Genomic DNA, 14,298 nt, shown 5'->3' with positions numbered 1-14,298 from the left:
GGGAGTAATGTACAGTTTACAAAGAAGTAAGCTATAAATACTATGTAAACACAAGTAAACACAAGAGGATGATCTTCTGAATCTTTTCTGTAGGAAAGTTTTTTATGAAACCGGAGGAGCTGGTGTTCGAGCAAGGTCTTTGTGGAGAGTAGAACCCCTTCGAATAAGGTACTTATATTTTTTTAACTTTTTTTTTGTTAGCAACTCCTGTTATGTTCACAGCAATTTGATTATTACAGACCCTTAAGGCAGAACATGACTAGTATGTTTATCATACTGTGTGATATGTGTTAGTATGTTCTTTGTCAATAATAAAAATCAATCCATTGTGATATAATCATATGGGGAATGTCAGCATTTTAAGACTTTTTTTTTTCTGTCTCCTGTATTAAAGGCAGCATTGCCCATGACAAGTGTCTGTTTCAGACACTGCTTCTGTCCACAAGTAAAATGCTTTTCTAGTATTCACTTGGAGTTTTAGAAGCACAGCTGGAAATCAGAGCAGTAATATTCCTCCTGCGTGTTTTTTTGTTTTTATTTTGGTTGGTTTTTTTGTTTGTTTTTTTTTTTTTAAGAATCTATCACCTTCCTAGGTGATTAGCTATCTCTTATTTTGCTGGAAGTGAAATTTCAATATATACCATAAGATTATGTATGTTTTAACTTTGATGGCCTTCTGAACCATATGTTTGTTTTACCCTTGGTGCCTTTGTGATTGCAAATGAAATATACTCATAACTAAGAAAGATGTACAAGAACTCTGTGAAATGTTGAGTCCTCACAAATTAAACCCAACTAAGTTTAATTTGTTTGTTTAGTCAATCAACTAAAAGATAGTAGTTAATTTACACATGCAGGATGTTTTTATGGACACCACATGTAACACCCTAATAAAACAGAGAGAGGGTGTAGGAACAAGAAAATGAAAGCTATACTCCTTTCCATGTTCCCTTTGCAAATGTATTAACAGTTTTTCATCTGTTTTTATGCACATATTGAAAACAGAACCAAAAAGTAATATTTAACACATTCTATTTTCTGAACATCCTTTAGAGCCCAAAGTAGAAATGTTAGGTTTCTTTAGTTAATAAACTATTTTTTGATGTCTCTTATGTTTAGCTGGAGTGGAAGTAACATCAGATGGGGGCAGCCTTTCCGTCTTCGACATATTACGACAGGAAAGTATTTGGCTCTGCATGAAGATGAAGGAGTTGTAATATTGGACAGAGAAAAGTCAGACACAACATCTACTGCTTTTTGTTTCAGAGCATCAAAGGTAAATAACATCAATGCAAATTTGTTCTAAATGTGGAGCACTCAAATACTAAATCTGAGTTGTTTCAACAACTGTATAAATTACTTATCATTTCTAAATTGAAGTAATTGAAAGGTATTATTCATTGAAATACAAAGGTAAACAACTGAGTCAAGAGTAACAAAGGTCTCCCTTAGGAAAAATAGGGATGATTAATAAATTTAAGAATAAACTAAACTGTTACCACATTTAAAAAACAAGATTGAAAACAAATACAGTGCAAGATACAGTGGTTTAATATGAATACTTTAATAATCATAGAATCATTTTAGTTAGACAGAATCTCATTAGTGTTATACATTCAAGCTTTATCTGTCATAATTTAATTCAATTGAGTTCAGTTCAGTTGTTGTTCTTTGTGCAGTGTGTTGATGGGAATTGAACTGAACTGAATTGAATTTTTCCTCAATACAAGGAAAATGTAGTCAGTGATTTCTAAACCATATGTTTTCAAACTATGCTCTCTAGTGAGCTGCTAATTGCATGTTACTAGCTTTATCATCATTTCCAGCTGGGAAAAACAATACAAGGGAGAGAGAATGAAGAATGATTGTGGAGGTAGGAGAAATTAATAAATTTTTTTCCCAGAAAGTGAAAGTTTTTTATAGTCAACGATGATTAGAAGTTTTTTTTGTTTTCATGATTTTCCTTATAAATAGTTACCATAGCTGCTATACCAGTGTTTTTTATTAACTATGAAAAACTAAATTTTCCACCTAATTATGAACACTGTATGGTCCCTGAAGGGCAGTGAGAAAGAATCTTTAAAGTTAGTTATATACTAGATAAAATCTAGCATTAAGGCTTGACAGATGCTAGACTTTTGTTAGTGTTCTTAGCATGTTTAAAATAACGATGTTTGTTAGTGTGACTGCATATGATATTTCATGAATTTTTATTTTAGCCAATTAAAATAATTGAAAAACTATCAGGAAATTTCCTCTGATTGCTAGTTTCTCACCAAATAGTTTTTCATTCTTTACCCAGTATAAAGGCTATGCAGTGCAGATTGTACATATGATGTTGTGTAGGGGTATTTATTATAGCTGTAATTTTTTCCCATTTTTGGCAAATCATGGCACCATAGTAAGAATGGTGAGTGTCTCAGGATTGCCACTTGATAAACATTTGTGATAAAATTCCTTAATATACTCACTGCCTAATTGGACACTGTCTGTCCTGCTATTTTTCAATATTTTAATCTATGCATATAAATGTATAAATTTTAAGTATATGTACTTAATGGTTTTGTATGCATATTAGTAAAAAAATTTCTGTTACATTGATTAAATGTGCCCTATTTTCATACTCTTTTTGTTGAGGTGTGCCTCAAAGGCCCATTAGTGAAATTTATTACAGTGCCCAAGATGACTAAGTTGAAGTACAATAGTAATTAGTTATGCAGAAGTCATTCATGTCTGCTGTGTTTATGCATAATACGGTTGTTAATGTACATTTTTGTATTAAATACAAGCTCAGTGTCTAATCATCCTGTCCTATATGTGCTGTCCTATAGAGAAAAGCACACTTCTATCTCAAAATAAGTTATAAACTTGCTTTTTTCTGTGCCAAGAATAAGAATAATTATTAGTTGTCTGGACAGGTAAGAGCTGCACTGTCCCATGGGTAGAGATATTAGTATTTCCAAAAGTGAGGGGAACAAGCAGTGATAACTCTTCCTGAAGAAAGACAGATGGAGTTTTGGAAGGGAATAAACCCCAAAGATTGACCTGGACTGTAAGAAGGAAGAGGCTCTTTCAGCCAAGTGCTGATGGCATACATATTGAGAGGAAAAATAACCATAGAACTAATAGTTAGACTAGATATATGCAATATACAGATTTTATCTTAATTCCTGCACATATGTATTTGTAAACCTTTGCTGGGTTCATTTTCTCAATGAAGAAATATTTTCACTTGCCTGGACTTTAATATGGCATGAATTCAGGGAATATATACCTCTATGTTCACCTGTGTACAGATTCTTAAAAATAGAGTGCTGGAATACCTCTCTGTTTACAACACTCCTCTCCTTTAAACTAATAGAGTAATTTTAATTGGAAAGGACCCTGTGAAGTCATCTAGTCCAGCCTTCTGCTCCAGATAGGATCAACACTGAATTCAGACCAGATTGCTCACACTGCTGCAGAGTATTCAAAAGGGAATAAAACATTTTTCCACTGCAGTATTCTTTCCTGTTTGGAAGATAGCAAATATCTCTTTTGTAGAAAAGAGGTATTACCTTTGCCAGAAGGCAGAGCTATGTGGAATATACAAAGCCCCCAGGCTTCCCAGGAGCCTGTAACACATGACTTAAATAAAGTCTTATTTTTCCAGGAGTTGTTATAGAGACCTTCTTGTTGAAAAAGCACCTTCATCCTCATTAGTGTTACATTCCAGCAGTCTTGTCTGTTCCTTGCTTTTCAAAATCTGTGATTGCATTCATAATTTACTTTCACTGCTTTTTTTTCCTTTTGCTGGCTAGCACTGAAAATTGAAAGAGTTATTTTAAATTATAAAATTCAAATTAGTGTTTTCTTTACTATGTCCTCACATAAATAAGAACAGAAGGGAACTTATAAAAAAAGTTAAGGAATATGCTAAAGAACATCATGGTGCTGATTTCAATGAAAACAGCATATGTAATACGTGCCTGTTTGCTGCAAATTACTGCAAACTAAGCTATAAGTATCAGAAATTGATGGAAAGCCCCCAAAATTACATCTTTTATTGGTTTTAATATGGAGCTTACTTTTGACCAAGTTTTAAAATGTGAACCTTTATATTTTAAGGTAACAGATCTGTAATGCCTTGTGACAACAGAGACAGCAGTTTCTCTACACCAGATGGAATCCTGTTTTGAAATGGGATGTTCTCATTCCAGCACAGTACTTGGCTCAGTATATACTGCTGAGCAGAATCTTGGTTCTACTTACAAATTTCTTTGAGACTACACACAGTGCAAACAAGAGTATATTTAAAAATATTTGTTTATTTTAAATTTTTGTAGCCCAGAATTAATATTTGAGCTTTCATACTTTATTTTAGTTATGATATATAAAATTGACAATAAAAATTTATTGGTATAGCCTTGGTAAGTAACATTCTGACACATTTAAAAGTCACAGATGACTCATGCAAAAGGATTTGATATCATTTTAATATTACTACCAGCATGTAGCTGTCTTAGGGACTACCTACATTTATCTCTAAAAGTTCAAGTACTTACTTTTAAGTTTATAATTTAAAATTGTCATTTCCGTGTAAGCACTGCATTTCCAATAGAGTATTTCTACTTATTTTATATGGGAGGAGAAAATTGAAGGTAAAATAAAAATCACCTCTTTTTTATTTTTTCTTGCCTACTGGGGTGTACAGGTATATACAGAGTACAATAAGTTAGGTCAATGTAGACTTTTATCTTTTTATTTTGCTAAATTGGAGGAGGCATGGCAGTACTTTTATTGCAATAACGGTGTGCAACACCAAAAGATAAAATTTTTGTTAGCTTACGCAAGTTAGATTTGCTAAGAGTTCAGCAGACAGGGTTTTTACCATTGTTAGGGGTGCCTAAGCAAGCCCTTAACCAATCAAAGTTTTTCCCCTCCTGTGTTTTTACTATTGAAAAAGTCTTTGTAAAGGCAGTTGGCTTTATTTGTTCTGTTCACACTGTGATTCCTCACCTTCTTTCCATCACATAGGAATCTATGATTCTATGAATTTTCTCACCGATTCTTGCTCTTCCTCTAATATATTAAATATCTTTTGAAAATATCTTCGACAGCTTTGCCCTCAAATTCATTTGTTCATTCCATCTTTCTTTTTTTTTTTTTGTTTGGTTTGGTTTGTTTTGTTTTTTTTTTGTTATTGTTGTTTTTCCTTTGCCATCTTCTAGGCCCATGATGTGATTTGTTTTTTTGATTTTATTAATTCACAGCCTGAGGGAGTTAAACTGAGAATAGGTTGTGAAGAGAGGATTTTAAAAGAGAAAGTGTCTGGATATTTTACTGCTAAAATATGTTCAAATATTTAGATAAGAGATTTTTTTTTTTCCCCTCCTCCCCCGGTAATCTTTATCTGACTATACTTTTCAGCTGTTGTAAAATACACCCTGTCTTTGCAATCACGCTGTGATCAAATTACTTGGCTGAAATCCTAGAGAAACTGGACAGAGAGCAAGGAGCAAAACATGATGAAGAGGAATTTATGCTGTATTTATTAAAGGGCCTTCAGGCCCTCAAAATAATTCTAAAGCTTTATTTCTGAAATTCAAAAAATCTTGTGTTTTTCTGTATGTTTAATGTTGTCAAAAAAAGTCAGTATCAGTATTACTCAATTTTTTCCAAAACAGTAAGTTCATTAGGATTGCTTGTTACCAAAATGTTTTAATATTCAGGATGCTGTGTAGAGTCAAAGAAGTAATTGCTGACAGTTAATGAATTTGTGCTATTTTGTTGTATTTTTCATTTAATGGCCTCACGGCAAATGTGTATTGAAAGAATTCCTCTTTATTCATACATGATAGCGCAGGCCACACAAATATGATGTGACATGATTTCCTCATCATCTTCACATTGCGATGGTAACCCCAAAGAATGTCTTGTAATTTCATTCATTTTCATCTTGGCGTTATAATGCTGCCTGTTCCAACTAAAGTTATTGTCGAAATGTGACAGTTAAATTCTGTATAAATGAAAGCAGATTAGCAAGGCTAGAATGCAACTTCTGTTTTCTCCACAGATGTTGAAAATTTGGTAACCTGAAATGAAATTAAAAAAAACCCCTGTTATACACATACAATTTAGACTACGTATCTTAACATATTCCTAACATATTTTGTTTAGTTAACAACAAATTAACAGCTATCTACACTTAAGTCCATCAGCAGTTGAAATCATAGAAAAATAATGTTCTTTAATTACTCTATTTGCTTAAAGTTTTTTTGTTGAATCACATGTATCCATAATTGGGTATTACAAAATTTGCTTCATAATTCTGTTATTCCTGAATTCAATTGTGAAAGGATGAATATTTTATTTTAAAGACAAAGATACTTGCTTTTATGCTGGGATCTTAAAATCCTCTAGTTGTAAATGAAGAAGAATAGGATTAAGAAATAGTTTGGGTTTAAGAAGTGGGTGTTCTAGCTAAGCGTTGAGCAATGTCTTTAAAAAGAAAGTCCAATTCTTCTTACAAAGAAGATAAATAATAAAATAAAATAAATGTAAAAAACCTAAGAAATTTAAAAATAAAGGTAAAAACCAAACTATATTTATTTTTAAAATTAATATTTTCTTTTTTTGCTGTTGTTGCAATACAAACATGTTATCCAAGTGAAGGGTTTGTCTGTATATACAATTTATAAACAAAAAATTCTTTTGCATAGAAATATTTTAACTACATTTCAAAATAGTTTACCGATTATTTTTATTTTTTCATGTTTAAGCTAAAATTCAAGAATGTTGGTTATATAGAGTTTTACAGACTCTGAAACCGAAACTTTACTTACATCAGTAACTCCACTATTGATTAAATTAAATATTTAAATATTTTTTTACTCTTTAAAGATTTTACTTGATTTTTCCTGCTTTTCTCAAGCATCTTTTTCTTTGCTTCAGAGAAAAAGATGCTTGAGATTTGAAATTATTTTTAATCACAATCTGAATAATTAATTATAAAGAAACAAAAATTATGTTAAGTAAAATTTAGCTCTGTCTTAACAGCATAAGTAGCATAAACATTGTTCAGTATAGTAATATATATTCAGTGTAGAAACATAACCTATTCCAATACAGAGACTGAATGCCAACTTTATCTTCCTAGGAGCTAAAAGAAAAGCAGGATTCTAGTCTCAAACGTGACATTGATGGAATGGGACTCCCAGAAATAAAGTATGGTGATTCAATCTGTTTTGTCCAACATGTGGCCACTGCCTTATGGTTGACTTACAAAGCACAGGATGCTAAATCCGCACGTTTAGGTCCCCTGAAAAGAAAGGTAATATTTGATATTCTTTTTAATTACTTGTGAAATGAATGTTAATTTCATAACAGTTTGTGGGTTTAATTGTTTTGTGCTATATTGAAAATGTATTTCATTCTAAAAATGTAAACAGTGTTGGATATTAGCATAACTATATAACTGAAGAAAAAACTTTGCCACTAAGAAATGTATTTAACTATTTTTCTTGTCAGAAGAAATTATTAATTTGTGCTAAATTTTTATTTTTGATACCAGTAAAAGATAGAAATTCCTGATTCAAATGGTCAAATAATTTTTTGAAAATCTACATTGAACTGTTATAACTGGTGTAAACTTGTAAGTCATATTCACTGATGTTTTAGATTTTTTTATTGAGTATATTGTGTGAAATGGCAATTAAATTTGTTACTTAAGAAATGGCTCTGGAAAATCCTCAAATTTCTTAAGGGATATTAAAATAATTTCCTCCACAAATGTTAGATGTAATTGTGATATGACAGGAAGATCTTTCACTGGGTCTTTTGATTATAGGGTATGATTATATTCTTAATTAAGGGCATCTCATCTGTTAAATCTTCAAATTACATTCACATTTTGTTCAGTATTAACGGGTTTAATACTAGGTCACATAAATGCTTTATTACCAAATGATTCCTTGATTCTCTATTTGTAGATTTTACAACTTCAGCTTATCATGAGAACATGAGAAAGGGAAAAAAATGTTCATTACTGAAAAGAAGTTGGAATTCTCTTTTAATTACTTGTACGTATGTACATTCATAAGAGGATACCCATCTACAAGTACTGTAATATGAAACAATGAGACCCACATCACACACCCTTGGCATAATCAGATTTATTCATATGCAGCACATATGGTGATCATAAATGGGTAGTGAGTGCCCAACCCCTGCACTTCTCAGCAACCTGGCTGATCAGAGAAATTCTTTATATGCCAGTCATTCAGTATTTTCTTGATAAAAAAATAAATCACACAATGATAGCCTCTTCCTTTCCCGTACCAGAACTGGCTATGGTATTCTGTTTCCTCAGAGCATACAATTTCACTTCTTGAAACATGGAGATTTGTGCTCTGTATTCAATGAAGAATTTTACAATAGCTTCCAGTTTAGTGTTTTGTTTCCACAGTATTCTTCTCAGCACCCAGGGCCTAAAAGAACCTCCATAATGGCCTGTCACGTTTATTCTCCTTTGAAACCGTTTCATTCATGTTCAAAGTCTGAATCTTTTGTTGCCCTCTCACCTGGAGAATTCTGTCTTGTTAATGCCTTCAAACAGAAGAAAACCCAAACCTTCTAGCTTCCAGTAATTAATATTTCTGTGGAGGCAAAAAAAAGTTTTTTGTCCTCTGCAATACATTATACTAGACTATAATTTTTTAAGGAAATTTAGATATATAAAAAAAGGGTGCTTTTTTTTTTCACATAACCTAGCTATTATCACTGTCAGCTGCTGCAAGTCCATAGAGAGGAGAAAAGAACTATGGGATTAATTCTGTTACAAAATACTAAAAATTCCCAGTAAAAACTTTTGGGTTTTTGGTTTTTTGTGCAGTTTCATGTACCTAGTTATTATACTGTATTTGCAAGACACTAATATAAAGAAATTCTGGCGTCATTTTTAGGGCTTTACTTGCAGATTTCTGCAAGAATTGTTATTTATTTTATCTCTCTCTGAGATTGTGGTAAACAAGGCTTCAAGACTTTGCCAGGTAATGATGATGTTTACATCAGTGTTCTAGTCAACATCCCCACGCCATCCAGTGAGTGATGGTTGTCTGTCTTTTCAGTTTGAGAGTTTGCTTCTATGCAAGCTATGAACTCCTGCAGAGCTCCAAAATGCTAGAGGTCAGAGAACAGAGAAACATATGCTGTATGTTTTGGGTTCGTGTTCTGGAGTCCGTTGCTCAGGCTGTTCATCAATGTCTTGCTGTACCTCAACAAGCAAGACAGTGCCAAATGCCCCTTTTTATATGCAGAGAAGTGTTTTATCTGGAGAACTGATGTAGACAGTGCTGAATACTTCTGTCTGTGGTTTACTCACTGGAGTTCTAAATCGCACTTTCCTGTAATTGTGATGTTTCTGGATGATTTAGTTGAGGTTTGGGTTATTTGTTGGTTTTCTGGATTTTTTTTTTTTTGGTCAGAGAAGTAGGAAAGATTAGTCATTCTAAAAGACTCCACTCTTTCCTGAACTGCTGCATGCTTAGGAAGAAGAGTGCATATCTGCTCCACAATGGTGATGCAATTACTTTGCAAGGCATAGCAGCTTTTATATCCAATCTGTCAAATGTTTCCATGCCCGTAGCTCCAAAACTTGGAGCTACATACAATGGCCTGAAGAGACATTATATGAATGTCAAATATTTTCTTACTAGTTTTGTGATGGGAAGAGCCGCTCTTCAGTGTTTGTTCAGTTTAGGGACCTCAGGACCCTTCTTTATGTTAAATAATGGTATTCAAGCTAGCAAAGTCACTCACAGTGTGATTCTATATTTAAAAAGTATTTGAACCAAGAGAAAAGATGACCAAAACATAAACTAGCCTTCTTTAAGATAAAATCATTCAAAAATACCTTCCCTGTCTTTTCCATCATATTTCCATGGATTCTGGTGTTCAGATAAACTCACAGGGTGACGTTTATCTCTTTTAAAAGCAGTTCCTCAGCATTTTTGATGGAACGGAGCACATGTGTACTCTAGATTCTGACAAGTATAGAAAAATATCACTTTCTAGTGCTTTGATATACCTATACACTAGTATGTACAAAAAGTTGTTGGTAAATAACTTTCCCTTTGTGGCAGTAACTACTTGTGTAACATTATTAGTTTCTTTGTTAACTATTCTGTACCTTCAGAATTACTCTGCTAACTGGTCAGTTGCAAATTTTTACTAACTCAAAGCTAAAAAAATACATTTTTCAATGGAGAATTCAGTAGATTACCTCTTGGACAAAGAAGCAGGATAGCTCATATTTACTTTTTACAAAATTGTTGTAGGATTTTAATGACTCAAAATGACCAAGACTTGTTTTTGGGATGCCTGAAAATTATGTTGTCTTTTTGTGTGTTTATTTAAAGGGAAAGATTAAAACCCTACCCTACAAAAGGATCTCTATTATTGCTTGAAGTTCACATGATGTTCACATCTGGTTCTGATAAGAATCCGACCTAGTGTGTAGAAACAGTTAAATGAGTCAGAAGTTGCTCATAAACATTATAGCACCTTTAGCTGCACTGTAACTTTTATGATGTTTATCACTCCAGCTTGATTTTTCTTGTCAATAGTCTTTTCATGGATGAACCCTTTAGTAAACGATGCTTAAGATAGTGAAGATCCTCTCTCCCTGACAGATAGAATATAAGAAAAACAATATTTTTACTGTAATTGGAACATATCTGTTAAGCGTATTTTTTTAATGAATTGTGGAAGAATAAATGTCTTCTCTGAATAACTTATGTGAAACCGAAAAACTTGTAGCTACTTAATGGGTGTCCAGATAAAGTGATTAACAAATGGTAGCTCCATTACCATACCAAATATACCATTACTGTTTACAGTGCAATATTGAAATGTTACAAAATATTTAAAAGTAGAAAGTGTTTTAAAGTAACTATTGTGATAATTACTGATTTCAATAGGTTATATTACACCAAGAAGGTCATATGGATGATGGTCTCACATTACAAAGATGTCAGCATGAGGAATCCCAGGCTGCTCGAATCATTCGCAATACTACAAGCTTATTCAGCCACTTTATAAGGTAGTTATTACCACTCTGTTTTTTAAAGTATTCTGAAATTATAAGAATTTCTCTAAGAGCATGTATATTTCTTGCTTTCAAATATTTGAATTTAGAAGCTATTAGCAATATATTTTTACTGATTTAAATTTGCAGTTTTGATTAGTAATGCCATTAAATAAATAAAACAGTTTATTTAAGATTATTTACATGAAATCTAATACCTTGAAGTCAGAATCTAGAAGCTGGATCCTAAATTGAAGAAAACCTGTTAAATGATCTCAGTCTAACACCATTCATAAGTATTCTATGGTACCTAGAACTTTGTATAAGAATATACAATGAAATGTATAAGAATGTATGTAGTACTGAAGAAACTATTTTTTCATAGTGCTTGGCAGAAGTTTTTATTATGATGATCAAGTGGATATCCTTGTATTACTACCTACTTGATGAAAAAAATAAAGGAAAATTAGTTTGTAATTAAATATTTCCTTCCAAAGAAGCCATTATACAAGTATGTGTTTAAAACATTATTGCTTCAGTATCTCAAGGGCCTACACTACTCCTTTATATTTCTTGGGCTGAGGATATGAAAACAGAGCCACCTTTGCCAGCAATCAGCTCCTCATACTAGTGAGTCAGGCCATGGAAAATTGGGTTGTCACACAGGATTGAGAAAATATTTGAACAGGAAAGAGACATTATTTTACTGACAACTGAGATACCTTGAAATGCTTTCCATTTTTAAATCCTACCCTTCCTTATTTCCTATATAGACTAGATACAGAAGATCTAATTTATGGTTAGGATTACCTCTTATTTTTGTGTTCTTTTTCTAGAAGACTGGGCGTGTATAGCGTCAATAACTGGTACCGTTTTAGCCCATCTGCACATTACATCTAAATCATCAATAGGGATTTAAAGTATCTAAACAAAATCAATTACCATAAAACTACATCAGTGCGGAAAGGGAAGCATGATTCCACTTCTGGAAGCTATGAGTGCTGGGCACACAAATAATAGGTGTTTAAATGATGTTCAGTTCAGATCATCTGTTGTTCATATGCATATAAGCATATGTCATATATGTAACAAAACTTGATTTAGATACCAACAGAAAATTGGCTGCTACACAATACCGTAAATTACAGTGGGAAAATTATTAATGCTGCCAGTCTTTTTTGTTGTTTTCCATAGTGGAAACAACAGAACACTATCACCCTCTGCCCTGCCTGTTGAGGAGATGGCTCAGACTCTGCAAGACCTTATTATATACTTCCAGCTTCCTGAAGAAGACCTGCAACATGAAGATAAGCAAAACAAACTCCGCTCACTCAAAAACAGACAAAATTTATTCAAAGAAGAGGTACAGAGAGAGGAATTGTTACATTATTTTAATTTCAAGTCTACTGTGCCACAAACATTGAGAAGAATCTAAACATTATCATCTAGATGTATACATATGTTCTCTAATGTAACGTTCTGTAGCTGATATATATATATATACATACACACACTTGTCACAGGCTACAAACCCTCTATTATAAAATTTGATCTTGATACTTCTGAGCATCTTTAAACAGATGTCATTTTTTTGCAAGAAACAGCTTTGACAAGAAGTTATAGAAGTTGGTTACCCCAAATGAATAATAAAACCTGGATCAATAATAGATGTTATTTCTTATGTCTTTTCTGCCCACCAGGATGTGAATCAGTAACTTTTTATCTCTAGAAACTGGAAGAATGCTTGCTTTAGGGAAGGATATGTATTACATAATTGTTGAATCGCTCCTCTCTGAAAATATGTTTTCTCAGAATAATTACGTTTCTGTATAAATAGTAAACATATTTTACAATGATTTTAGACATGTTTAAATTGCTTGCAGATTTTCAATACCATTTGAGTCTGCAATCAAACTGAAGTTAAAAATCTCTTTCAGTATTTAAATTTTTTTTTTACAGATATTTTATTGGATAGTAAAATTTCCACCTTTTTATCAATAAAAATTCCTTTTAATATAAATTTAAAGTGTTTTCTTCTTATGCAAGGAAGATTTTATGTAAAAAAGGCTGTTCATTATTATTTTAAAAGCCTTTATTGTCAGCTTTTTTTTCCTTATTTTTTATAATACTTAGTTGAGTAAGGAACAATATTGAGTCATTCTCTAAAAGGAATTATTTTATACAGAAATACACATATTCAAATCCTGTAAGCACAATTGTTGTTTTGCTGTTTGTTTTTTTAAAATTTAAGATAATGCAACTTTCCAATTTATAAAGGAAAAAATACCTTTTTATGTACAGTTCACTTTCTGTCACATGTGTTTAGGGAATGCTGGCACTAGTTCTGAATTGCATTGATCGCTTAAATGACTACAACAGCACAGCTCATTTTGCAGGAATTGCAAGAGAAGAATATGGTACTGCATGGAAAGAAATTTTAAATCTCCTTTACAAATTATTAGGTAAGTTCTTCAAAAACGTACTAATGTAAAAAAACCCAGGATATGTACTCTTTATGTTCTACTTGCTGCTTCACCATCAAAGACAATTGACCAAAGATGGTCACATAACAACACTGTGTTATTCATTCCATTGTGTAAATTACAGATTTACTTCCGTATACTTACTGCTATTTATTACAGAGGAAAGAGTTTACTGAGCAATGATACAGCAGAAAAATAGATCTCAGCTAGGAAAAGGTTCCGTGAAGCATGCCAAAAGCTTTTTTTTTTTTTTTTTTAAATAATTGAAGTGTACCTGTGGTATGCAAATAGATGTGAATTATTATTTTAAAAATTAGAGAAACTGGAAAACAGTCTTTGTATGTGAAGCTGAAGGAAGTCTAAAAGTAATAATCAGGTCTGCTGACCTCAATGTTTGTTACTTGAGACTTAGATTTAAGTGTTAATAAAAATAATTATATAAAACAGAAGTGGAAATATTTTTTCCAACGGTTTTCATGGTTTCTAGAGCAGACTACTGCTGTGTTGTAGAAGGGCCAAAATTATAGAGCATGGAAAATATTTATATGTGTATTTATTTAAATTTCTAGTTTGATACTGATTTGTGTTATTCCTCATATAGGAGAATCTTGTCTTCTAATGGAGTTTACATGCATTCTAATTTCATTACAAAGAAAGTTAGTCTTGAACCATAGTAAAATAAGCAAGTTGAGAGTCAGGACAATAATAAAAGAAACAAGGCGAAGTACTTTGAATTGTGAGGTTATTCAC

General features: G+C 32.2%; 1 protein-coding gene across 1 annotated transcript in view; it reads left to right on the top strand.

Annotated features, from left to right (window-relative positions):
• The window catches only part of RYR3 (ryanodine receptor 3), a 209,575-nt gene that overhangs the window by 60,859 nt on the left and 134,418 nt on the right, over positions 1-14,298 (top strand). Inside the window, 6 exon segments of the mRNA XM_032689828.1 lie at positions 94-168; positions 1,120-1,276; positions 7,139-7,312; positions 10,959-11,080; positions 12,260-12,428; positions 13,392-13,527. Of these exon segments, the coding sequence (XP_032545719.1) occupies positions 94-168; positions 1,120-1,276; positions 7,139-7,312; positions 10,959-11,080; positions 12,260-12,428; positions 13,392-13,527 (833 nt within the window).

Source organism: Chiroxiphia lanceolata, chromosome 6 (assembly GCF_009829145.1).
Source record: "Chiroxiphia lanceolata isolate bChiLan1 chromosome 6, bChiLan1.pri, whole genome shotgun sequence".
Lineage (NCBI taxonomy): Eukaryota > Metazoa > Chordata > Aves > Passeriformes > Pipridae > Chiroxiphia > Chiroxiphia lanceolata.
This window is presented reverse-complemented; position numbering and strand designations above follow the sequence as displayed.